Source organism: Gadus chalcogrammus, unplaced genomic scaffold (genome assembly GCF_026213295.1).
Source record: "Gadus chalcogrammus isolate NIFS_2021 unplaced genomic scaffold, NIFS_Gcha_1.0 GACHA082, whole genome shotgun sequence".
Lineage (NCBI taxonomy): Eukaryota > Metazoa > Chordata > Actinopteri > Gadiformes > Gadidae > Gadus > Gadus chalcogrammus.
In genome coordinates, this window is record NW_026613517.1 from 4,848 (window position 1) to 32,276 (window position 27,429).

Here is a 27,429-nt window from a genome sequence, read left to right on the forward strand (position 1 = left end):
TGGGAGATACAATTGCAGTAGTGCAGAATATAGTCCAAGAAGAAGATGAGGTCTATGTGATATACAGAAAGTTCAGACACCAAGAATCATATTACACTTATCCCTGTGAGTCCTCCTGCATAGGTACATATAAGGTTAGAGAGTTGCCTGTCAATCCCATTTGTGACAGAATGAATGGCATTACTTTTATATCGGTCACAAATGGGACTAGTCAATCAGGTTAATTGAAGTGGCCACCTTGATGTTATTTTGTTCTCCTTTCTGGTATCTAAGGAGAACCATTACTCGTGGGTGTTTGGGTATAGTATAACATATATTGGTAGTTAGTTACCTCATTTGGCAGATGGAAACTAAACAGATATGTATTTGAATTAAAATCGAATTGCCATTTGCAAAACCCTGTTTATATTACGTTGTTTATCATACTTCTTAAAAATAGCACTGTATTTTCTGCCTGTTCTTTTACAGCCTCGTTTGAAAAGGCCAAGCAACATGAAGAAAAGTATGTCACTACTGGATGTCCGACCACAGATTTGGAATCAGAGGTGGAAGCAGATGTACGTCGGAAAAGAAGAACAAGGTACAGTTGAATTCCTCAACCAAATGTGCTGGGTAAATTAGCCTACACCTAGACGCCGCTGCCTTGTGGTGAGTGTCAACCCAGAGATTATAAGGTCAGGGTTCGATCTCCGGACGAGTCATAACAAAGACTTGAAACTGCTTGGCACTCAGCTTTGAGTGTTGGATTGGATATCTGTCCTGTGTTATGTCTATGTGTACTTGTATGTCAATCCGCCTAATTTCACAGAAACAGGCGATGGGCTCCTGACCCGAGAACAGTCTTTCTCAAGGCTTGCTCATTTAATGTAATTATATTTAAAATTCTTTCAATTGCTGGGTATGTTTGATTTATATTTTTCAAGAACAAATACTGTGTATGCGGAGTCAGATGAGGAGCCAGAAACCAGCAGTGTTAAGAGAAAATTTGCCAAGCCACCTGCTATTCACTTTCCAGGTACAGTGGTGACACTGTCAGTTATGATACTACAACTACTTTTGCCATGTATAATTCAACTTATTTGTTAATACAGTGCTGCCAGTATCCAACCAGTACCCCTCTCTACCAACCCCAGATGCAAGCAGTGGTATGTCATTGCTTATTACAATGGCATATGAGCTTTAATTTAGTTCCTCTGGCAATACATGCAAACATATCAGTCATGTGATATGTGTTGAAAAGTTACAGCTCTATTCCTTTCTTGTGTTCCCTTCTTTTAGCCTCTGGAGGAAACTATTCTGAGGATGTTCAGTCATTTGACCAGCCTAATAATGGTAAGTGAACCACTTCACATAACTAAAAAACTATCAGGTCGGACAGATTTTAAATGTGCTTTGTCTGAGTTATAGCAATCATAGTTTATGTTTTGTGTTCTCTCATTTTAGACTTTTGTGGAAACTTCTTGGCAGAGCTAGAGTCAACAGATTTCTGTAATGATGGTAAGTAGACAAATAGGCTCCATGGCTATGTGATGCCCTCAGCCACTCTTATTGTGTCTAGAGTCTGTTTATTCAGTGTCTCCCTATCTTGCAAGGATATAATTTGATTGTCCTCTTTTAGACTTTCCTGGCAATCACCATCAACACCCCCAGGGCTATACAGGTGAGTTAACTAACATTTTTTTTATATATATATTTTTTAACACCAGACATGCCAACCAATATCAAATGCTGCCATTCGATGGCCAATCAATCGGCATCCTTAGTTGCTATATGGTGCTCAAAAAGTGCAAATGTTAATAAAATATCTTGAAAGTGTATCTCTGTCTTTGGAAAAAAGGCAATCTTGGAGAAAGTCTGCAAGTGTGTTGAAGTTTACCAAAATGAGAGAACCCTCAGCAGTCCTCTAGAATTAATAAGATTTTTAATTGATATATCTCTAAAGATACGAAACAGGATATCACCACAGAACCTCAATTTAAGTTACACAAGCTAGAACAAGTTGCAAAACAGCTACACAACAAAAACAAAAATCAGCACTAAAAAACACATATGAAACATTTCACCAAAATGGGTAATTTCACGCTTTTGGAGTCCTCATCCCCATCCTTTAAAGAGCCATCAGCACAAACAAACACACAGATGAAACATTTCACCAAACAGGGACATGTCATATGTGTCTCTGAAGGCAGATGCCCTGTAAGCTTTAGGAGTCACCCGCCGCCCCACCACCCCCCAAAGGTCAAAGGCCACGCATCATATTCAGAAAGTTTATCCATACATGCCAAGAATTGATCCACTAAAAAACATATGAAACATCTCACCAAACGGGTCATGGTACGATTTTGGAGTCCTCATCCATATCCTTTAAAGAGCCATCAGCACAAACAAACACACAGATGAAACATTTCACCAACCAGGGACATGTCATATGTGTCTCTGAAGGCTGATGCCCTGCTAGAGCCAGTCAAGGTCCGACCCCTCATTGTTAAAAGATTTTTTGTTGACTCAATAGTCAAACAGAACTTCCTCACCCACTGGCAAGTCCTTGGTTGCAATGAAAAGGATCACATCCTTCATTTCTCCATGCTTGTCCACCACACAGTGCAGGGGCTTGATGTTCGAGTTATTTTTGGAATGATTCAACAGCCTGCCAAATGTTCTCTTGTCAGGGTGGCAATGACACCTGTCTGAGTGGGCATCAATGCACATTGGCTGTCCTTTACTGTTCCGGAAAAAGAAGATATATCCAGTCTCCTTTCCAGTTGTGTTTTTGTGTATGTTCTCGCCCTCCTTTCCACTAACAACAGGCCCATGATAATCACATACAACCTGGCCTTTCTTAAAAGTGCGGGTTGTAATGATCCCATCGCCCTTCTCTTCAAACTGTGTGATGTGCAGTCCTTTCCAGTCTTGTGTTTTCACCAATGTCTGGATCCGTTTGTTGTCCATGATGCGGTCCTCAGATCCAGATGCTGCCCAGTTCTCCACAACCTCAGTGCTGATGTTGGCAGCCTTGCACTTCCATCCCTGCTTTTTGACCCATGTGTCGACACGCTCTTTCGTTGGCCTCCTCCGATTGAATTGTTCTGTCAAAATAAGTAACAAAAGTGTTGTTAGCTATGAACACAATAATTTAAAATGTCATTTCATGCAATCAGTTTTTCTTGAAAGTAATGTTAAATATGTGAAGTCAAATACTTACCACGGGTGTGTTTTACACGCATTTCTAATTGCTTTTGCGCCCAGTGTGTGTAAAGCTTCCGCTGATTGGCCTCCGAGGTGTCCCTGCGGATTCTCACTTTTGGGATTTGACCACTCAGTGTCACAGGGTGGTTTTCCAAGAGGGACTTGAATGCCTCGTGGAATTTGACTTTGTCATTTCCCTCAGGAATCCTCTCTAAATCGATCACTAGCTGTCTCAAGGAAGGCTGAGGGAGAGCACAATGGTCACCATGGCTGGAAGACTCCACTGACTGAGGGCTGGTCCCTTCTCCAAGAGCCTCTTGACGGGTCCCTTCTCCGGAAGGCCCAGCACTATATAAAAATAAAACACAATGAGATTATAAGAAAACCATGTGTGTGTCTACATATAGAATGTGGTGTGCTTGACTATGTTGGCATTATGTTGACAAATATGAAATGCTTACCTTGACTTCTTCTGCTTCTGTAATTTCTTCAGCAGACCAGCAGCCATCACAATGGATTCAAGAGATTTCATCCTGCAATGTTTGTCAGCTGTTGTGCCAGAATGGGCCAGGTAGTCAGAAACTGCTTTCTTCTGAGGGTCATCCAGGCGGTTAGCTGCTGTCTCAAATACCCTCCGTACAACCTGGCTGCTCACCTGGGGGACGTTGCACTTTTGCTGGAGCTTTATCAGATCACCAGCTGCATTGTAAATTGGCTTACCGCGGGAGGACACAAAGAAAAAATCATCTCCATCCTTCTCATCCTGCTCATCTCGCTTACGTTTCCTTTCGCCAGCAAGGAGCTGTGGCCGCACTTTGGTGTAATATTTCTCAAACCACGCCTCCTCCTTCTTGGACAGGACAATTGAGACCACAAAATGTGCAGCCGTCTTGTGGTCCTTTACAAAAACGATTGAATCATCATCTGCGTGTTTCCGTTCAAGCCATTCCTTGACCTGTAACAAAAAGAGGATATGCCATTGATTAGGAAATGTAAGGCTAAAATGTCAGGGTAAATGTATCAATAGAGCACAATAGAGCAGTAACACTCACCTTCATGCTCTGCACCACACATGGCCGTTGGCAGTGTCTTAGTATGACAATTGCCTCAAGATAGTATAGCACAAATATGCACTCAGTCCTACTCAGGGAGGAAGAAGAACTGTCATCAAGTTGATTCATGATTTTCACTAAGTCACCTTTGTAGTTGCAATTTTTGTTAACGACTTATCTAATTTACTTCAACTAGCTATGAGCAATAGAAATCGGGGAGTCCGGAAAAAGTAATGACAAAGACTTTATTGTTACCCACAAAATAGGTACAACAGAGCCGAGCATGTGATTTTGCAAAAGACACACTGACTGGGGCTCCGATCCCAGTCCCTCTTATCCACCTCAACCGAGCTGTCATGCATGTTATACGACCGTCCTGGTATATGTTCAAAATGGCCTTACACGGTATGGAAAGTTAGCCTTACATTCCCTTACGTATGTGCTCATCTCCTGTAGTTAATGTAAATAATGGGAGGATGTCCGTAGCCTGGGCCCCAAAGTCTTTGGCGCCTTATTAGGCCATTGCTCTGGGTCCAGAGGTGGTTTCTCTACTTTTCCACTATTAATGTTTATGCCTTGGTATATAGGCCTGATAATACTCATAGTTAATACAAAAGTAATGGTTAATTTCTACCACATATCCCCCCTTGTTGGGGCCAATAAGGTTCCAACAAATTACTTGAATTATTGCTAAGCCCTTGCCAAATTGACACCACATCTGGTCATCAGTAAAAACCTCAGAGCTTTGACAGGGATTTCAACCTGCAATATTTTCAGGGATTTCAACCTGATTGTAGGCCAAAAAGATTTACCAAATGCAGTGTATTATTAACATTCTAATCCCTACAAGTTGTACATATGTAATCATAAAACCTTTCTAATCATAATAGCACAATATTCCATATTCATCATGCAACTATATAAATGTGTATCTAGAATACCCACATAATAATCATAAAAAGCATAATAATCAATAATCATTCAGCATGCATTGAAAATTGGCATTTCAAAAATATGTGACATCATATTATACATTTCAAAAATGTGTGACCCAATATTATACTAAAAAGTGGACACAATAATATACATTTAAAGAAATACGTGACATAATAATATGGGTCATAATAATACACTCAAAAACTGATGTTTCATCATAATACAGTTTTTAGAAATGTGAGATTGTCTGCATGCTTGCACGGATTTGAATGGCTCAGGTGATCTTCATGTATTGGTGCGCAGGATACAAGTGGGGGTTTTGGACATTGTCATAGATGTTGCTCCTGTTGGCTGAAATCAAGCCTTGTAGATCACGAGGCCGGCTCACATCGAGAGGTTACTAGCACATCGTGTGAGCCTCCACCTGGTGTTTGATGTATCACACTCCGCTCTCCTCTGCAGATTCGCTCTGAAGCACTTCCCCATAGAGCTTCCACTCCCAATCATTTGACTCATCTATGCCAGTTACCCTAAGGGTCATCTCCTTGGAGAGCCTAGATGCTATCATAGATCTGACTATGGGAATGCAGCAGCAGAAGATCAGACCCATCACTGTTAGTACTATTAGGAGCACTGCACCTATTTTTGCGAACATCATTCCCCACATACCAAACTTTGATTCAAGCCATCCAAACATTCCCTGATCATGGCCTGCATTTTCCTTTAACTCCTTTCTTAAACGTTTTAGGTCAGGGGTGCCCAACCAGTCGATCGCGGTCTACCAGTAGATCGCCGACAGATCCCAAGTCGATCGCGAGGGGTGAAGAAAAAAAAAAAAAAAAAAAGTTTTTTTTTTATTTTTTTTAATGAAATTAAATTTGCGCGGGACATATACGCGCGGTAGCGCATGTGCTGTTAACAGCAGTTGAAAGCCGTCAACAGTAGTTACACACTCCTAAACGTTGGCATGGCTGAGGGGAAACAAGCTAAGACCTACCATTTTCACCCTGAGTGGGAGGAAGATTATTGATTATCGTTGAGAAGGTGCCGTGCGCAGACGGAATGAAACCCCCACTGAAGCCCCCCCCCCCCCCGGCTTGAAGGTAGGTTTGCTGGTAGATCTCGGGAGGTTGGCTACTTGAAAAGTAGATCTTGGGTCAAAAAAGGTTGGGCACCCCTGTTTTAGGTTGTTCATCGCAAGTGTGAATGATCCATCTGGGGCAGTATTATTTGGAATGAAGGTACAACACATTTCACCTATAATCTCACAAACTCCCCCCTTATCTGCTAAAAGCCAATCTAAAGCTTGTCTGTTCTGCCAAGCCACAGCGCTTGTGGCTTTCAGCTGTTCACCCAAGGCGGATAATGCATCATCTGTGTAGTTGATAAACCTTTGTTGGTTGTAAAAGATATAATTGATCCATTCCGCATTTTTAGCAATTCCGATTGCTGGCAGTAGTGCCTCAAATCCTGCTGCTACTTCACTTCGTGCCTTAAATTTATTGGGTATTCCCCTGGTTTGTCCTATTTTATCAATTTTTATGTTCTTGTCTGGTTCGTATGCTCTCTTCCGCCTGTTTAGGTTATCATCTTCTAAGTTACCGACTACATCTTTTATTGATGGTAATATTGCTATCTCTGTAACCACTTGGACTTTTGCGCATCGTCCCCTCCACATTTTAGCAAGTATGGGACGCAAAATGTTATTACCGCAAAGCCAAAACTGATCTGCCACCACTCTGTCCTGGCTCACGAATGCTTCATCACTCCACAGCATTGACATATAGTTTTCTCTAGACTTCTGCTGAGGGCCTGGTAAAAGCTGAACATTTTTAATCGCAGGTGGTTGAGATGACATTCGTTTCCCGTTTATACCAAATAGTGTGACATTCCAAATTATGTTACATTGTTCCTCTGGTATACTACCTACATCGCTGGCATTTTTGTTTCCTTCGTCATTTTGAAAGCATTCTAATCCCTCTTCAATTTGAAAGTTGGTTTGTTTTGGTCGTGTTACTTCGCTTATTTCTTGTGATAGAGTTATGTCAAATTCTCGGCATCTTTTCATAATTACGTTCCATGGCTTTCCATAATATTTATCTTCAAGATATTTGTTATGTTGACTCGATCCTAACAGCAGAAAACATTTCATTGAACATACAACGTACTTTTCCTGATATGGGATACCTTCTGTTCGTGTTCTATTTAAGTTGACCTTTATATCATACTCCTGCTGTCTCCGTTCTTTTATGCAAAATTCAAAATCATATTTAGTGTTTACAACATACATTGCATCCTGACGATTTTTGCTACACAAATAACAGTTGTCTGCCTCTATTTGTTTTCCTGTAAATTCGACCCAATTATACCACCTATTTGCTTTGGCCTGCCTGAACAACTGGTCAGAGGTTCTAACCCTGATGCGCCCACTGGGATCAGGGTTATATTGTTTTAGGGTCCTAGCTGTCGAGCGGCGACCAATGCTTTTAGTTTTATTACCCTCCCGAATAGTTGTCTGTTCTACAAGAGTCTCTTCAAGAGACATTGATGTCGATGTTAAGATCCTTGTCGCCATAGTTTCTGAATTTGCCATTGATATTGCGGTTGTCAGTGTTTCTATATTATCCTCTTTAGACGTTATCATTGTTGTCACCTCTACTTTTGCTAGTATTGTTGTTAATTTGATTTTACTCTGAGCAGTCGCTGCTGTACCATTTGTTGTTAGTTTTATTTGATCACCCATGACTGTTGTTATTTCTCTAATTGCAGTTACGTTAGTGGTTGCTAATATTGTTGTATCCTCTCTAATAGAAGGTACATTAGTGACTGAAGGTTGTGCTAAATCCCTGATATCAGAAGTTTCATTAGTCTTACTTGCATTTAGAGTTGAATTTAAACTCTTAGTGGTTACCAACGAATTTATCCCATAATCTCTAACTGGAGGTTGATCTACTTCATCGGTGGCTGTGGTTACATTTACTTTGTCTTTATCTGAAGATTTTAGTGGATTGCTTTGATAAATCTCAACTACCTTACCCGGTTGATTTTTGATTACACAAGGGTCTTCTGCTTCTAATGTAAAATTGAATGTTATGTCTGACACTGTTTTAAGAAGTATATATTCTTTCATATTTAATTTATACTTTCTGTTATGGTCCCATGTTTTTCCTGACGTTACTGTTAAACACCATTTCATTGGATTAAGTTGGATATGTATTTCACACCGATTTTTCCTATACGCATGTTCATAATTCTGGCGGAAGCTTAATGCACATAACGGTTGGTTATCTGACTTAACAGTAAACACAAATTCCTTAACTTGGTTCTGCGGTGGTATCTGAGCATATAAGACTATTTTCCCTTTCTTGTTAACTAGTCCTGAGTGAGTTGGGGCGGGATTGACCTGTGCTTCTCTTAGGCTTCCTTCAAAACTAGCCCATGATTCCTGGCTCTTCCAGGTCTGTGTTGTCTCCATGGTTTCATCCTTCCTCGGGGTCTGTCCTTGTGCCAGCGGAATCTGGCAAAACCCGTAAAGGATCAGGAACAGGCTCACCGTTTTCAGCAGCATCATGCTGCTGTATCTCTTGGCTCGACTGGATCTGGTCCTGGGGCAGCTGGTCAGCCCCAGGTGTGTCTGCGTCTGGCTCCTCCTCCTCACGCTCATCCCTGGCTTTGGGTTGAGCGGCTTTTGTGCAGTGGTTGAGATGATACCACGTGGCACTTCCTTCCACTTGGATGGCTGTTGGTGTTGCGTTGGTGACTTTGTATGGTCCTTCTCTCCTGGGCTCGTTCCACTTTCTCCTGAACACCCTGAGGTACACGTGGTCACCTGGCTCCACCCCCCTTGGTGGCTCCTCCTCCAACTCTGGAACTCTGCTTTTCTCCTGTTGCAAAACAAGCCTGTGTATGCCAGTTAGTTGTCCCATATAGCGTCTTAATTCAGTTTCCAATTGTTCTAATGGAGGTCCTTTGTGAGGCCCCCGAATGTTAGGGGACGGCATGGGTCGTCCTGTAAGCATTTCATGCGGGGTTAGATGCGTCGTTCTGTTAGCTTGCATGCGATAGCTCATTAGTGCCAGTGGTAGTGCATCAATCCAATTCAATTTAGTGCTTGCACAAATTTTGTTAATTTTTGTCTTGAGCGTCCCATTCACTCTTTCCACCATACCTTGTGATTGAGGATGGTAGACGCGACCTAATCTTTGTTTGACATGCAAATGTTGAATCACTTGTTTGAGTGTTTTCTGAATAAACGCAGCCCCATTGTCTGAGCTTATTTCTGACGGAATTCCAAACCTTGGCATGACTTCTCTGGTCAGAAACTTGATTACTGTAGCTGCACTCTGGTCCTTTGATGGGACTGCTTCTACCCATCTGTTAAACCTGTCAATGATAACTAACATGTACCTTTTACCACCAACACTTTTGATCATGTCAACATAGTCCATGACCAAATGTCTAAAAGGCCCTTCAGGTGTGGGAATGTGTCCCAATGGAGTAGTGATTGTTTTTCTGACATTGTTTTTTGCACACACTTCACACTCGTTTAGTTGATTATCAATCATTGCTTGTAAGTATGGTGAAGAAAAACCTTGTTTTCTAATTCTCCTCAATACCTCCCCCCTTGCGCAATGGTCAAAACCATGCGCATTAGTAATGAGTAACCCCAACAGTGCCGTAGGCGCCAACATCATCCCGTCATGAGTTCTCCATAACCCTGCGGGGGAGCGTATAGCACCTCTTTTCAGCCACATGTTCTGCTCATAGACACCAGCTTTCTCCTGCATGCGGACAATGTCGTCCTCAGTAGGCGCGGCCTCAGGCATGGATAATACTGACTGGATTGCCCTGCAGCTGTCCGAAGCTACCTTTGCAGCCTCATCTGCAGCGTTATTACCTTTCGTGATATTATCAACGCCCTTTCTATGCGCTCGACATTTGATTATTGCCACTTGTCTTGGCAGCAACAACGCCGACATCAATTCCACAATCTGATTACAATGCAATATGGGGGATCCATCAGTTTTCTTAAACCCCCTCATTTTCCACACTGCCCCGAACAAATGACATACGCCGTGCGCATATGCAGAGTCTGTGTAGATGTTCACCGATCTACCCGCTCCCTCTTGACAGGCCGCTGTAAGAGCCTTCAACTCAGCCAACTGTGCTGAGCATGGCTGTGCGCACTGTGAACTACGAACAACAGCGAATGTGTGGTCCGGATTCTGTCTAACCACTGCAAAACCTGCATGGTTACCCAAATGATCTCTGAAACATGATCCATCCACAAAGAAATCCTCTTCTGCCCCAACCATGGGCTCAGACAATAGATCGGGCCTTAGTTTAGTAAAAGTGAGAGAATCCGCCACACAGTCATGTGGTGTCCCTTCAAAATCATGTGGAATTCTGTCTGCTGGATTTACCGTGAAACATTTTTCTATTGTTACATCTGGAAATGTTAGTAATGCCAAATAATCCAACAACCTAGCGTCCGTTAACACAAACTTTCCTTTCTCAATCAACTCTGTGATTTTGTGATGTGTCCGAATCGTCACCGGATACCCCATTGTGATGGATGAGGCCTTGTCATAGGCATATTGTACCGCAGCCAATCCTTGGTAACACGGTGGGTAGCCCTGTGCTACCGCATCCAACTTTGTGCTGTAGTATGCTATTGGTTGACTCCGCCTACCAACACACAAGTCCTGCATTAACACTGCTGATGCATAGCCCTGACTCCTATTCGCTACATACAACAGGAACGGCTTGGTGTAATCTGGAATTGCCAATGTGCTTGCCCCTTGCATTTCACGTTTTATGCTTTCGAATGCCGCTGATGCATCTATATTCCATGTTAACCGGGCTTGTAGGTTAGTTGTTCCCGCCTCCTTCATGATGTCTCGCAATGACGCAGTTTTTAAAGCATAGTTCTCTATCCAATCTGAACTAAACCCTGTCATCCCCAAAAAGGTCATCATGTGTCTGACTGTTTCTGGTTTGGGTGCTTTACCAATCCCTTCTAGCTGACTAGGAGCTATGGTTTTAGTTTGATGTGCTACCAACCTGCCTAGGTATTCAACCTCTGTCTGACAATATTGTAATTTCTTCTCTGACACCTTGTGTCCGCCTTTTTCCAATTTTCTTAATACAGACATGGAGTCTTCGTGACATTGTTCCATTGTGGGGGAACATATCAGAAGATCATCCACATACTGTATCAGAGTTCCATGCAATTCTAATTCCTCCAAATCATTTTTCAGCACTAGATTAAACAAATGTGGGGAATGTTTGAATCCTTGTGGCATCCTTGTGTATGTGTATTGTTTACCTTTATACGTGAATGCAAATAGATATCTGCTTTCCTCCGCAAGCGGTACACTGAAAAATGCTCCACATAAGTCAATTACTGTAAAGTATTTAGCATCTGGAGGGATGTTAGTCAGCAGCGTGTGTGGATTTGGAACTTCTGCATGCATATCTTCAACAACATCATTTACAGCTCGTAGATCATGCACCAACCGCCACTTTTCTTTGTCAGCTTTTAACACTGGAAGCAGAGGAGTGTTACAGTTGCTTTTGGTCTCTATTAGTACTCCCGCTGTTATTAGACCTTCTATGGTAGAGGCTATTCCTATCTCTGCTGCTGGTTTCATGTAATACTGCCTTCGCCATGGTAGCTTAACATTTTGTCTAGTCCGGACTACCACTGGGTTAGCTGAATGTACTAAACCCACATCTGTATCGAACCTTGACCACACCTTTCCAGGTATGGCTGCCAACATTTCTTTTCTCATTTCATTCCGCTTATCACATGGTTCCTCTACTGTCATCTGCCGTTTTTTCTGAACCACCTCCACTTCCTGTAAGATTCCTGTCATATGCGCATAACACAGAATCTTCAAAAACTTCCCGCAACATGACATGAGAACCAACGGATTCTCTGTGTTTTCCCAAGTTTGTTGTTTTTCATTAAACATCATTTCCCCCAGATCTTTTGCTTCAAATCCCCTGTTTATCAACAACGTTACATGGGCAGCTTTGTTAGTGTCTTTAAACCAATCCTTTATTGCTGATGATTGATCTGCATCTTGTATCATCATGGCTGCTCCTTGTGGCCCAATTACCATGTACTGAGACTCTATTTCTGCTGCTTTTCCTGCCGCTTTCTCCTGCCATTTGTTTTCCAAATCTGGGTCCTGTGCTGGGTCATACATTAGAGTGCAATGATATCCTATCCTTGACTCCCTTGCATTTGGGATCTGAGCCTTGATGTAGCTACCCCATTTCCCCACTGTCTCTTTTACCTGGTCTTGAATTCTCCCTATCCAATATACATTTGCAGTGTCAGGCTTTGATAGAGTCATTTGAGATGCTGTTCCTGCGGTTTCAATCATTATGCCCTGTGGTGTACATAATATCTGTAATCCTAATTTACACAATGCATCTCTTCCAATCAAATTAACCGGTGTAGTGTCTGATACCAAGATGGGTAGCTTAGCTGTACGTCCGTACAGTTTCAGCGTTACTGGAGCTGTCATAGGTATTAACTGCGTGTGTCCCGAGAATCCTACAGTTTTGGCGAATTTTCCTGCCATGGGGAGGTGAGAGGCATATTTTGAACCTACGCAAGTGTAAGTGGCTCCAGTATCAGCCATCATTGGTGTGCCTCTATCATTTATCAGAACCTGCAGTATTGGTTCCTCATCAGCTTGTTTTGTGATTGCTACAAGCTGACCCTCCCCCTGTGGATTCTCTGGGCACCCCCAGTATCCCTAACCTATAAAGGGACCCTGCTGTCCCTGGTTGTAGCTCCCTTGATCCTGCCTCCCCTGATTACCGTTGCCCTGTCCTTGCTTTGGTGGAAAAGGGTTAATCAAACAATCTTTCTTACTATGTCCTTCCTGGTTGCATCCATAACATATTAAAGGACCTCTGCGTTGTCCTTGGAATCCCTGCTGTTGATTATTTCTATTCTGTCCTTGGGACCCCTGCTGCTGATTATTTTTATACTGCCCCTGGGACCCCTTGTTGTGATTCTGCTTGTTCCCACCCATTGGGTTCCCATTGTTATGTGTGTGTATATTTATGGCAGGTGGAGTGGGTGACCATTGGCTCTGAAGCTGTTGTACTGGGGGGAAGAATGCCTGTTGAGGAGGTTGGGTTTGTGGTGCGCCCTGCTGGACGGCTTGCAGTATTGTATCAACAGGTTCTGAAACAACCGCCTGTTTCTACTTCTCTTTCTCTCTTCTTGTGAGTTCTTCCAACTGAAGCTGAGATAGCTTCCTTTGCACCTCTTTGCTTTGTTCCTGTATTTTGTGTTCATTCTCCCGATATTTGTCCACTGTATGAACCACATGATCGCAAAAGTCTCTGTGAGATTTATTTGTAACCAGTCCAACCACATCATCCAGCTTAACTTTGACTGGGCTAGGTAGAATCTCTATCACAGAGTTTCTGAACATGACCGAAAACACAGGATGGATCTCAGGATCCTCATTCGTCTCCAAGCGCCATCTGTCCACTTGGGTCTGGAGGTAGGATGCAGGATTCTCTGTGTCGTTGATAGGGAGACCTCTCATGTTTTTATGATCGATATGGGTCGGGAACTCCCTTCTGAGTGTGGCCCACATCGCCACTCTGTAGCGATCAAGTGAAAGCCCATCGAGCATTACGTCCATTATATCCAACCCTCCATTCCTCAGTACAGACTCCATTTTAGATAACCCCAATACTCTTGCCAACAGAGCTTTCAGGTCCCCCACTGCCATTAGCTTTCCCACTGTGAGTTCCTCAAATGTTCTAATCCATTTAGACGCCCCGTTATGTATGTTTGGGAGTTTAGCAATGACTCCCTCCAAGTCCTGTGTGCCCCACGGATGATAGTAGACATGTTGTCCTTTGACTAAAATAGGAAAAATTCCTGTGACGGTGTTGGGTGCCTTTTTTCCTCTTTGTGATTTCCTTAGTTTCTCATCTAACTCGAGTGGTGTGAGGCTTGGTAATGATGTACTGCAACCAGGCTCCTCTGCCGCTGGGCTCCAACTACGCCCCTCCCCCATTGAGTCATTACTGTCTCTTAGCTTCCTCTGAGTCTTTGTCCAATTTACTGCCCTCTTTCCTCTCTTTATCTTTCCCGGAGAAGGCCCCTCGCAAACCTGCTCATAGCCATCTTTCACATCTTCATTACTTTCGTCAACACCACTTGCCCCATCCTCGTCCTCACCTTCATCCTCACAGGAATTAATTTCAGCATTTCTACACTCTTCCCTTGGTTCCCTAATCCCCTCATAACAGTCCATGTGTATGGGTGCGCCCCTCCTCCCCTGTGTGTTACATTTATTATCTCCTTCATCTAGTGTGACTTCCCCTTTAACTTCTAAGTTGCCTGTTAACATTGGATACATCTTAGTTTCTTTGTACGGCGGTGGCTCAAGCTTCAGAGGCAAAGGTTGAGCCTCTTCTTTCTTTGTGATTATTTTCCTGGCCACTCGTTGTATTGCACGCCACCTCTCTCCCTCCTCTTCGAACAAAGCTAACACTAACTTCTCCCTGTCTCTCTTCTCCAAGGCCTTTTTACCACTTCTGTTAGGTTTGTAGTTCCTTATTACTACCTCCATGTCTCTACACATTGTTGGATCAAAAGTCCCTCCCGCGGGCCAAATTGTACCTGATTTAACTGTCCGCTTCTCCCACTTCTCAGAAATTCGTTTGATCTCATTTCTGAGGAGTGGATTGTCTCTGCTCAAAACTTCTACCGCTGTTGGTGCCATTTTTAGTTATTACTTTATTACCTTATTTATTTTTTCTGAAATACACTATTTATTAATACAATTTATTTGAGTTTATTCTACTAGTTAGTTTAAATACTTTACTATCTCTAAGCTACAAACGTGAACTCCCCCCCGGCGCTCGTCTCCCTCCCTGCTTTGCAGGCTCCTGCTCGTCCCCTGTGTGATTGCTCGTGCACGTGCAGTTAGTCAGCGCGGTGATGTCAAAGAAGATTTACACATTTATTCAATACTTCAACAAATTAACTATTCTCTATCCATCTAATTTATTTATGATTATCAACTACTTTAAACAAATTAACTATTCTCTGTCCGCCTAATTTATTTATGACAGAATCAACAACAACAAAAATGAACCGGGTCGTAAAAACCTCCGAGGTAACTTAATCCTAACACGACTTAAATACAGACAATAAGCCGGTTCATACAATTTCTTTATCTTATATTGAAAAATGTCCGAATTGTTTGTAATTAATTACAAATAAAAAGTTGACCGAGCATAGAAACTGGCCTTTTGGTTAAAATATGAACGGTCGGATGGTACTCCAAACAACAAGCCTATTCTTCCAAAACAATGGCTGAATACATAAACACTCGACCAGATCAAAAACAGACAAGAAACTTCTCAAAATACCAACTCAAACGGTGCTCCAACCAAGAACCTTATCTATTCAAAAGTGCGAGAATCTGCTTTCTCAAAAATGCCAACATTGGAACTAGAAATTCACCAGTCGACATCCCAAGCAAACCTCTAAAATAAAAATGAATTCATCAACGGCAATGAATTCCAACAGACAAGAAACTTATCTATTCAAAAGTGCGAGAATCTGCTTTCTCAAAAATGCCAATATCGGAACTAGAAATTCACCAGTCAACATCCCAAGCAGACCTCTAAAATAAAAATGAATTCATCAACGGCAATGAATTCCAACTCGACTCTCTGTGATTCTCTCAAACATCCAACAGGCACTTCAATCGACCTGCGGACCTGTTACTGTCCTATTGGAACTTTCCCACTAATTCGATCCTCTAGAATACAGCCACAGGACTTTATAATAGGTCTATTTGACCAAAACCTCAAAACTTAAAATAACAACAACTCGTATCAAAAATAGGAAACCACAAAGCGTCTTGGTCATTTAGAACCACAGCACCTAGGGCTTATGTGCGCGCGCACGTCAATCTCTTCCGGAGCTCCCGTCTCTCGCTCTCTCTCTCTTTTAGGTTCGTTTGACTGAAGAGACACTTTAACCCGTTCACCAAGCGTTCAGACGGGGCAAAAACAGATCAACCAACCATTAAATTAGTGGTAAGCCAACTTACCGGGAATAGTTTTGTGCGCTTGGTTGTGTGATTCGTCCGCGCCCCGCCTTGCAGCCCGGCAGTTGGGCTGTCTCTTTCCAGTCCTGGTCGCGACGCCAATATATTGAAGATTAACCGAGATATAAAACACTTAGACTAATTCAAGAGAGAGAGTAAAATGAAAACGAGGGGTCCGGAGCAAGAATTGACAAAAGACTTTATCGTGCAGCAGAACAACAACGACAACAGCCTGAGTGGGTTTGCAAAGTCACTGGCCCCACATCGGGCTGCAGCCTCACTTATACACGTATAGGAATTTCTTTGTTTACAATGGAGTCACAATGGAGTCACAATGGGGTTTCCGCCCGTCAATCTTCGTCACAGCATGTTATCAACTGCCCAGTTCAGTGGTCTGCATGGATCAACCTCATTAGCCAAGATGACCCAAGGCTAAAAAGGCTGAGGTCAACTTTAGCTTGACCCAAGGCTGAAAGGGCTGGGACCAACTTAGCTTCCCCCCAGTTCCCTATACATTCCTGTGCACCATCTGTTCTGAATCCAGATTCTGCAAACACAATGCTTTCCACTATTTAAAATATAAAACCTATTAATAATCATGGTTTATCATAGAGTATACTCACTAATTTCTACCACAACCTTTCCAAAGGTCTCTGCTGTCTTGAGATCCAGCCATTTAGGGTCAACAACAGTGCTGCTGCGGGCCTCTGCCACAGACCTTGCTGCCTCTGTACAGTACAGCCTGGCCTCTCCTAGCCGGTACAAAATGATGTTGGGGTACTGGTGTAGCTGTTGATGGCTGACCAGCGATGGTTTAGTGGCCAAGCTCTTCCCGCAGACATCACAGGTAAAGGTCTCCCTGGCGTCTGCATGGATCTTCAGATGACTCGCCAGGTTGGACTTTTCACCGAATGTCTTGTCGCACACGGTGCACTGATGTGTAGGCATGTTCCATCTGGTACTGTAAAACATGAATAAATGAGTAAAACTAAAAGCAGATCATTTAGATTGACAATATGTAGCCCTTTATTATACAGAAATCTGCTGTTGGTGTATTAGCCTAGGACAACAAGCTCGCCAGATTGTCAAGAGATTAACACGGTCGCCAAATTGCTTCATGTTACAATTACAATTACTTCCCACGGGTAATATGGTTGCTCACCGACAAAACGGCGATAGGTTGACTAAAGTCTACCCAGCAGCTAAAAACGTAACCTCTACGTCTTCCCTTTATACACAACGACCGTGTTATGACACGGTCGAAATCTTTTCTCTTTCTACAAAATCGAAACAGCTTAATACAAACCGTAAAAAAAAAAGTCTAATTATTAACTAGCAAACGATGCAGGGGATAAAATGTACCTGAGTGAATCCTCCGTTGACTGCTTCACCGGGGAATACCACGTGCTGTAAGCTATTTTCTTTTTCAACTCGAGCTTGACAGCCTGGCATGATCCTAGGAAACTCTACTCTAAGCCCAACCATACCCTAACCCTAAAACCTAACAATACCCTACCGAACATTAGGCCTACTATGATTTTTACACTGAACACAATTTCACACTGCCGCTGACTGTATCCATACTCTGAGCTTGTGAGGTTTCTCTGACTTCCTCGTATAGAGTTCCGGGTGCTGCAATAGAGTGGCGAAGTCACGCCCCTTCCGATAGGGCTCATGGGACCTATGAGATCGAAAAATATGAATGGGAGTCAATGGAGAGAAAATAATTATTTTCTGGTCCCAGTCTTTATATGCCCTGGATTACACATATGTTGTTTGTGGATTTAAATGATAATTTTTCATGCAAAGAAAACTAAAAATGTTCGTGAAGAAGTTTGATAATTTTAGGTTTTATGTGAGGCCGCTTTGTGAACTACAGCTCTTCGCTGCTCTCGACGGATATGATATACGTCACCACACCCGCCCTTGGAACTCGGCACAGAGATGGCGATCTCTCGAGAAGGGTCCAGCTGCAGGCTTGGGCGTTCCCGTCATGACACAAAAACGCCCATCGGGCGTTCCCGTCATGACACAAAAACTCCCATCAGGCGTTCCTGTAGCGTTTCATCCTATGGTTTCATCGATCACTCAAGAAGAGGTGAGTGAGTTTCGCAAGGCATGCTGGGTATGCTACCCTTCCTTTTTTGGCGGTTTTACCTCGTAGTAACTTTCCAGAAAAACGAAAGGGTTATGATCAGAGATTATGTCAGTAAGTATGATATTGTTTAATTGACAACATTGGCTGTGAAGTATTCTCATTTAAATCACTGATAAGCTGTGGTATCGTTGTATCCGAATTCGAATCGGATATAAATACTCGTGACAAGCATGGTTCGGTGGCAGCGAATGCTATGCTATCGTCCATAAACGTAGCATATAATAGCCAGAAATCAGCAACGTTTAAGACGGTTTGTAGGTAGAGGGTAAAGTTTGCAGCGAAGGCTTTGCCGATTATTTTACTGTGAGGTTAACATTACCAAAGTACATTGTTAAGTTGGATGTTAAGGTGTCAGCTGGCATGGTAAGAGGCATGAAATCGCGGCCACTCTGCTTCGGTGTGGTGACACACGCATCGGATTAAACTGTGCATGTAAACGTACTAGTACGTCTAAACTAACTAGTATGTTTACATGCATGGCACATCAGAGAATTCTGTCAGTTCGGTCGCGGCGCAATTAATGAATAAAGATCGTTAGCACTCTGAAAAACAGATGACAGATGTGCCCTCAGTTACTACTTTATTACCTCCTTGATGACCAACGTTTAGGAAAACATGTACTTTTAATTCACCCTTGGGTGAAATCGAAGCGTAGTGTGTACTGAATGCGTGTTGATGATGATGCATATGAATTGCAACTTACACGTCTTCCAAACCTTTTCAGTACCCTGGCACATGCTTTGTCCAATGGACCATGGAAGGGACTTTACTTGGCTGACGAGGTAAAACGTGTGGCTGGCGCACGATTCATTGCATCTCGTAGAGTAGCATTCACTGGTAGACAGGCAGGCCTCTAGATTGTTTATTATGATTTAATGAAGTGTTCCTATGTGACGCTCATGGGCCCTGGTTGCTGCTAAATGCTTGTTGAAAGTGCATTGTGCACTTTTTGTATGTAGCTACAAAATGAGGGTGGATATCACTTTATAGTTTATAGGCATTATATACTAATAAGAATCATTGACAAATCACATTCCCCTTTTACCACCACAGGACGCACCTCACCAGTATCAGAGCAACAGCTGTGGGGTGTTTATGCTGATGGTGAGATGCATTATTTTCAGAAATTATGACTAGTTTGCAAAACAACTAACTCATTTGCATGTTCATTTCAGTACGCAATGTATTCTACCCTCAAAAGCAATATGATTTCAGTGAGGTGAGTTCTTTCTAATCTCAATCAGATGTGTAGCATGAAATATAAGGCTTTTAATAATTTAGTCATCCTTACTGGAGGCTACAATTAACATGCATCATAGGTCATACACATTACTTTGTCTTCAGGTACTGCACTTACGGGAGGAGATGGCTACATCTTCACAATAATTTACACTGCCATAGTACACTGCTAAACAGTACTGTAACATGGATTTGTATTGGGCTATGAAGTCATTTAAAGCATAATTTTACTTTTCAGGGGGACATGCTCTCTATCAGGAGGTGGTGGTTTGACAGCTGTTGGAGACCTTTATGCTTGAAAGGTTTATATACTGTGTCCATGTTGCTATTTACTTATTTTTGGTGCTCACGAAGATCACTAGCCAATACACTTGTCTCTCCGTCTCTAGGCTAGCCCTGCAGAACTAGCTGGCTCCTTCTCACCCTCTCCATCTCCCCATCTCAGTCACACCTTCCAATCACTAAGCAGTGAAAGGTATTACATACTATGTCCATACTTTTCTATTTACGTATATTCTCTCTTGCTCTTTCTCAGACTTTTGATCGATCAGTGATTGCCTTTTTGTTTAATGGTGTGGGTAGTGTTGGTCTGGGCTTGTGTGATTGAAGGTTGATTATAATCCCTGTTTCTCTCCCTCTCTCTCGCTCTCCTTCACTCTTTTTCGGCTCTCTCGCTCTCTCTAGCCCTGCAGGACTAGCTGGCACACCAAGCTCACCCTCTCCATCTCCCCATCTCAGCCACACGCTCCAATCTGGCACAACAGAGGACAGGCCATTCTTACCACCCGAAGTCCTTCAGCAAATTGTACAAGAGACGCTGAGACTGGACATGGCGATGCTTGGCGTGTTCAACAGGGTTTCAAACACATTCCGAGAACTTATCAAGCCTCTCCATCATTCCATATATATAAATGACAGTTTGGCAGGGGACATTAAGCTTAATAAAGACAATCTCACATACATAACGGTTAGAAAGATGCACAACAATGCAGGCTGTGTCAGTGGCCTTGCGCTACGCCTCAAAGGCTTCTCAAAAAAGAAGAATTGGCCTAGCGCACCCCTGGTACTGAGGCACGTTGCATATGGCAGGTTTGTCATAAAAGATGTCTGCCTAGCATAATGTTCTTTTATTACTCCTTTTTCGTTTTATTTGGGACGTCTTTTTTTGCAATCCCTTTCATTTGTAAATGTACATACTACTGTAGTAAATGTATCTGCCCAGAAATGCTGGTATTTTATTACTCCTTTCTTTTTTGTTTTTGTGACAAATGCTATACGATGTATGTAACATACATTTGTGCCTACGATGTATGTTGTAAGGTTAATTGTTACAGAGCAATTACTGTATTTTGTCTTTATTGAAAACATTCAGTGGGAAAAGTAAGTGAACACTTGGAGTCAAATGGCCTACTGTTTGAGCCTTCATAGTGTCTGGTAACTGGATTTGAACTGCATAATGTCCCAAGTGTTATTTTAATCTATTAATTATTTAATTTGGGCATATTCTTAAACTATACCAAACATCTCACTTATACCTAATACACTACCTATACTAACCCAGAAGATAATGAACATGAGATCATGGAGCCTCCCTCCCTGTAATGAGGGGGAATGAAGTTTGGGCCGAGATTCGACACATAAAAGTAAGCTAACATTCTGTAGGCCTAGCTGGCTAACGTACCCGTATTACGAGATCGAAAAAGAAGGGTGCGCTAACGTCAGTCCTATGCTGCCAATGCTACTAGATCGACGAAGAAGAACGGGGCGTTCCAGCCTGCGTAGACGAAAACGCCCATCACACGAGAACGCCGGGGGGGGCGTTTTAGTCTGCGTGAACGAGAACGCCCACGACACGGGAACGCCCATTTGTGTCTGCAGTCGGATGATATTGGATCTCTCTGCCCCACTTCACCGCTTTTTCCAAGGGGAGGATAAAAGCATCGAAAGAGGTGAAAACCATTATAAATCGGGGCACGTGCAGAGTTTCAGTTATGCCGATGGGAAGATTGTCGGTCTTCTCCACCACGCCAGTCGCAGGGAGCGTGACGTCACATACGAGCCGTGTAGTCTTTCTCGTTGTGTTTTCTCTACAGCCTTTATCTGAACAATTGCACAAAAAACGGTCGAACTCTTTGCATGAAAAATTATCCTTTAAATCCACAAACAACATATGTGTAATCCAGGGCATATAAAGACCGGGACCAGAAAATAATTATTTTCTCTCCATTGACACCCATTCATATTTTTCGATCTCATAGGTCCCATGAGCCCTACCGGAAGGGGCGTGACTTCGCCACTCTATAGAGTTCCGGGTGTTATAGATATATATTTATTTGTCATTGGACAGAAGTACAACGAAATTCAGTGCACTCACGTACTGGTCTAATTTAAAAAGGTAACATAATAAATAATAAATAAAGAAAGAAAATACATTCAACATTTCGTTCACTCACTGCTTCACCTGTAGTCTCATATAAGCCTCCACTGCTCCAAACTCTATTTGTGAAACATGCAGACGGAATAGTGAGACTGCCAGCAGGCAGCAGCAAAGAGATGTAGCGACCTCGGTTTATTTCTCCAGCTTTCACAGACACACAAACACGCACACAGATTGCTTGGTCTTTTTTTTGTTTCGTCGTTGTCTGTTAAACCGCCAAGTGGAGCGACGTGTCTGGGAAGCTATCCTCTTGGTCTGAGCATGTGTGTGCATCGCTTCTCGGCCTTTTGGCTAAGATCAAGTGTAGTATCTGTTCTTATCAGTTTAATATCTGATACGTCCCCTACCCGGGGACCATATATTAAATTGATTTTTCGAACTGGGAGATGGAAAAGGGGCTTGCTCCGTCCACTCCACGCATCGACCTGGTATTGCAGTAACTCCAGGACCGGTGCACCCCTCTCACTGTGAAAAAGAAAACTAAACTCCTCCTGAGAGTACACCCGTCCGCCTGTAGACAATAAAGTGTCATTTACAATTCACAAACGCACTGTTTACAATTGCTCCAACGATATTCTGTTGTAGTGATGTTATGGTTTGCGTCGAGGCATCGGGGCGTGTGTCGAGTACCTCGGCTCCTCCCCCAGCGAAGCTCCGTATCACATAGGCGAAATGACGTGGCGCGTGACGTTCGAGGCTTCATCTCGGGCTGTTCCGCGATATGGGTTCACAATTGGCACATTTCTACAAAAAGAAGACCCTACCCAGTTCCAAGATCACTTTTATGGCTATGTAATTAATCACACTCGTTCTCAGACATCATGCAGTTCTATTATTACAATTATTAGTAGGCTACTGTAGTTATAAGACAATCTATTTTGCCCGGGATGACTTAAAACCTTTGTCAAATGATTTGTTCTCTACCATGAGCTCGGGAGATATTTATGAACGGCACACTCACACGTATCACTGAAATGACTTTAATTCTTAAACGTTTTGATGTTGTACGAAGCAAACATCACATCATCACAGGAAACTCTTTCTTTCATCATAATTTCATTCCTTGTCCCTAGCGTACTCATTTGAAGCTTCGAGGTCGAACCACTTTGATGGTTCACCTGGCTGCGAGGCTTTGACGTTTCATGAGGCATCATCTCGCCACCACTATTCTGTTGTTTAAGAAAGAAAAAAGGATTCTTTCTGTGGCGTGTCGATAACTCGGACCTCCAGGTTTCCTTTCGTTATGCTTCCATCACGCTGATTTCAGATTCGCCTGTCATCGTGTGACCGGTGGTCTACAGTGTTTATTAAAGTCTAGACATCTCCGAATGCTTTGCAACCGTTCTCCTGGGGAACACGCGTGGGCATCGTTCAGCCCACCTGAACGTGTACAACTCATACTTACCTGGCAAGGGAGATACCATGATCAAGAAGGTGGTTCACCCATAGCGAGGCTCAGCCATTGCACTGAGGCTGTTGCTGACCCGTGCGAATTCCCCAAATGTGGGAATCTCGATTGCATAATTTCTGGTAGTGGGGGACTGCGTTCGCGCTCTCCCCTGATCATGTTGTTCTAAAGAAATAATAGCTATGAATGATACCACCCTGAGCACGCCCGATCTCGTCTGATCTCGGAGGCTAAGCAGGGTCCGGCCTGGTTAGTACTTGGATGGGTGACCGCCTGGGAATGGCTCATGACCCCCCAAAGTCCCTATCCCTCAACACTGGGATCGATCCAAAAGGATCGAGGATCAAAACGGACGGCTCCATCTGGTGGCCAATGGTGGGTGGTTTTATTTTCAGAAATGTCATGTGCAAGGCCTAGATTATCAAAATCCACTAGTCTGCTGGATGTTTTGTTTATTATTTTCATACTTTGAGTGGATGTAGCTGATGAGATTCATACAATCAAGTGGAAAAGTGTTAAATTGTTACATTTTTGGGCTGAATTAAGAAAAATAATAAGAGCCATTCACAGAACTCATTGTTTTGACCACACAGGGAGTGCAGCCATCACAGTGGGGGTGTATTCACACCTCTGGTTGCGGGAGTGAAGACACAAGGACTTCTAATTTCTTTGGTGTGTTTTTTTTTTCCAATACCCCACCCCTTCTGAAACCCAAGCACACTGAGACTCCAAAATACTTTTACAACTTTTATTTTTCAACCAGAATGTGTTTCATTGAAAAGGCAATCCATATAAACACAAATAAACAAGATCATTTTAGTTAAAAGCTCGCCCACCACGACTAGGTACAGATCTACAGGCGAGAACACGAGAGCATGAGACGAGAGACAAACATGTACTACCATTTGCAAACATTTAGTTAAACATGGAGCTGACAGACATACACACATCACAAGGACAGGCACATATAAATAACATTAATAATAATAAAAAACACTCAACAATTAAAGAACACACACACACACACACACACACACACACACACACACTTGTACTTAAGATACAAATCAACAATTGGCTTGTACAGGCTGAAGTGCAATAATGAACATGATTATCCATAGACTCGGGTGACCAATCAACAAATAAAGGCTCAAGCTGTTCCTCCCTTTTGTGTTTTCTTGAGCAAACTTTTGTTAAAACTGAAGCAGACAAATACATACAAACATCACAAAGACATGAAGCTGACAAAGACAAACAACATGCATGACAAAAACACAGATTATCTGAACATGAACAACCACTAAAGGGTATGTAAACTGATTGTGTTAGATTGGAACTGATTATGGTTTAAAAGATTGGCCTCGATATTGAACATAGAGCAGAATGGATACTACAAAGTTAATTTTAACAGCAATATAAATAATAATAAATAAAAAGCGAACAAAAGAACTTCAAGTAAATCTGCAAAGTGCCTTTTTTTTTAACGATATAAATAAATAGATAGTGCTTAATGAAGCACTTTAAAAAACACACACAAAGACAAAGACAAACACACACAAACAAGCCTCTTTCTCTCTCTTACAGATGGCACAGGAACAGTGGCATCACAGAGGTAAGTTATTCACACACACACACACACACACACACACACACACACACATACACACACGCATTTCCAGGTATTTACACAGTCCTCCTGTCCAACTCTGCATCCACGACACTCTTAAAGTGTTCAAAGTTGTCATACACCACATTGTAAAAGCCAGGGGTAGTGGACTTCCTAGTGGATGGACAGTAGGAAAACATTTTCTGCATGCTTCCAGCCACTTTGTCCTTGAAAGGGTTGTACCTCTTCCACTGTCCACCACAGTTTGGCATGTGGCAAGCCCCACATGGCCTTGAGGACTTGTTAGGCATGAATGTCTTCACTGTTGGTGCAGGAGGGACAAGGCTCTGGCTGCAGGATGGCCCACGAAACAGGACGGAGGGGGCCTGTGGCTGTGCGGGGAGGACCAGCAGTATGGGTGCTGCCGACACAGGGGGTGGGCCGTAGGTCAACGCAGCGGGTGGCCTCGGCTGGAGGTGGGTGGGCGCAGGAGGCCTCGGCAGAATGGGGGTGAGCGCAGCAGGCTTCAGCCGGGTGGAGGACGACAAACCCAGTGGGCTGAACGGGCCGGTTCGCTGGAGTCACAGGCTCATCAACAAATAATCTGGAAATATAAAATACACATGTGATCAGTATTGATATGACGTGTGTGCTATTTGCTTTCCACAGCCAACAGGTGAAACAAAGTGCTTATGACAACTTAGCTCCGCTTCCGCTTCTCACCACGAAGCAGAGCTAAGTATAAAATACACATGTGATCAGTATTGATATGACGTCTTAGCTCCGCTTCTCAATACGTCTCTTTCCAGCCTGGTGATGGATGTGCCGGTACTGGACCTGAGGCCGGTCTGGCGGAGCAGTCGCTCCTTCTGCCACTTCAGCAGCTCGTTCTGCTCTCCCTGCTGGCAGTACTGGAACAGCAGCCACACCAGCCAGCCGACATCATTCTCCACAAGCCACCTGAAGGTCTGACCGGCGTGCTTCCCGAACGTGATGACCAGCTGACCTTTCCAAAGGTCTCTGCTGTCTTGAGATCCAGCCATTTAGGGTCAACAACAGTGCTGCTGCGGGCCTCTGCCACAGACCTTGCTGCCTCTGTACAGTACAGCCTGGCCTCTCCTAGCCGGTACAAAATTATGTTGGGGTACTGGTGTAGCTGTTGATGGCTGACCAGCGATGGTTTAGTGGCCAAGCTCTTCCCGCAGACATCACAGGTAAAGGTCTCCCTGGCGTCTGCATGGATCTTCAGATGACTCGCCAGGTTGGACTTTTCACCGAATGTCTTGTCGCACACGGTGCACTGATGTGTAGGCATGTTCCATCTGGTACTGTAAAACATGAATAAATGAGTAAAACTAAAAGCAGATCATTTAGATTGACAATATGTAGCCCTTTATTATACAGAAATCTGCTGTTGGTGTATTAGCCTAGGACAACAAGCTCGCCAGATTGTCAAGAGATTAACACGGTCGCCAAATTGCTTCATGTTACAATTACTCTCGCATCAGCTGTTGTCTCAACAGTCACATTTACCCATATTAACACATATCCACATCAAATTGACCAAGAAAACGTTGATTGTCGCCGAAAAGCAACAAGTTTGCAGGTATGCGACGTAGCCCTTACTATTGTAAACAGTGTCGTTAGCCGCGCCTAGCTATCGTCACAAAACACACATTAATCAGCTTATTATTTCAACAACCCTTGGGTGAATATAGTAATGCCATACACCGTTGGAAAGCTTAGATTGCCACGATTAAAACGAGACTTCCCACGGGTAATATGGTTGCTCACCGACAAAACGGCGATAGGTTGACTAAAGTCTACCCAGCAGCTAAAAACGTAACCTCTACGTCTTCCCTTTATACACAACGACCACGTTATGACACGGTCGAAATCTTTTCTCTTTCTACAAAATCGAAACAGCTTAATACAAACCGTAAAGAAAAAAATGTCTAATTATTAACTAGCAAACTATGCAGGGGATAAAATGTACCTGAGTGAATCCTCCGTTGACTGCTTCACCGGGGAATACCACGTGCTGTAAGCTATTTTCTTTTTCAACTCGAGCTCATTGGCTGCAATAGAGTTCCGGGTGTTATAGATATATATTTATTTGTCATTGGACAGAAGTACAACGAAATTCAGTGCCCTCACGTACTGGTCTAATTTAAAAAGGTAACATAATAAATAATAAATAAAGAAAGAAAATACATTCAACATTTCGTTCACTCACTGCTTCACCTGTAGTCTCATATAAGCCTCCACTGCTCCAAACTCTATTTGTGAAACATGCAGA

General features: G+C 43.0%; 1 protein-coding gene, 1 long non-coding RNA gene and 2 other non-coding genes across 8 annotated transcripts; 3 read left to right on the plus strand and 1 right to left on the minus strand.

Moving 5' to 3' along the window:
* Positions 1-1,904: 1,904 nt before the first annotated feature.
* On the minus strand, positions 1,905-5,216 carry LOC130378501 (uncharacterized). The gene is made up of 4 exons (XM_056585241.1): positions 4,239-5,216; positions 3,648-4,141; positions 3,203-3,534; positions 1,905-3,086 (listed from the first exon to the last, which is right to left on the minus strand). The coding sequence occupies exons 1-4, from the start codon at positions 4,365-4,367 to the stop codon at positions 2,506-2,508; spliced, it is 1,536 nt and encodes a 511-aa protein (XP_056441216.1). The 5' UTR covers positions 4,368-5,216; the 3' UTR covers positions 1,905-2,505.
* Positions 5,217-18,340: 13,124 nt separating this feature from the next.
* LOC130378492 (uncharacterized) lies at positions 18,341-21,379 on the plus strand. 5 transcript variants are annotated; one of them, XR_008894722.1, is made up of 6 exons: positions 18,341-18,380; positions 19,165-19,222; positions 19,494-19,544; positions 19,616-19,981; positions 20,069-20,154; positions 20,364-21,379. It is a non-coding gene; the product is annotated as an uncharacterized LOC130378492 (long non-coding RNA). The 5 variants fall into 5 exon arrangements; XR_008894720.1 differs by lacking the exon at positions 18,341-18,380 and adding an exon at positions 18,388-18,491; XR_008894719.1 differs by lacking the exon at positions 18,341-18,380 and having other exon boundaries at positions 19,045-19,222; positions 19,616-19,659; positions 19,918-19,981.
* A 1,008-nt stretch (positions 21,380-22,387) lies between these two features.
* Positions 22,388-22,578, plus strand: LOC130378506 (U2 spliceosomal RNA). The gene has a single exon (XR_008894729.1). It is a non-coding gene; the product is annotated as a U2 spliceosomal RNA (small nuclear RNA).
* Positions 22,579-23,513: 935 nt separating this feature from the next.
* Positions 23,514-23,678, plus strand: LOC130378504 (U1 spliceosomal RNA). Its single transcript, XR_008894728.1, has one exon. It is a non-coding gene; the product is annotated as a U1 spliceosomal RNA (small nuclear RNA).
* The last annotated feature ends 3,751 nt before the right edge of the window (positions 23,679-27,429 follow it).

Bases quoted from the DNA above. Each gene is read 5' to 3' on its own strand.
- LOC130378501 (XM_056585241.1), bottom strand. From the start codon at position 4,367: ATGAATCAACTTGATGACAGTTCTTCTTCCTCCCTGAGTAGGACTGAG. The intron at 3,535-3,647 runs GTAAGCATTTCA...ATTTTTATATAG, and splicing joins CAGAAGCAGAAGAAGTCAAG to TGCTGGGCCTTCCGGAGAAG. The intron at 3,087-3,202 runs GTAAGTATTTGA...TTATTTTGACAG, and splicing joins GCGTGTAAAACACACCCGTG to AACAATTCAATCGGAGGAGG.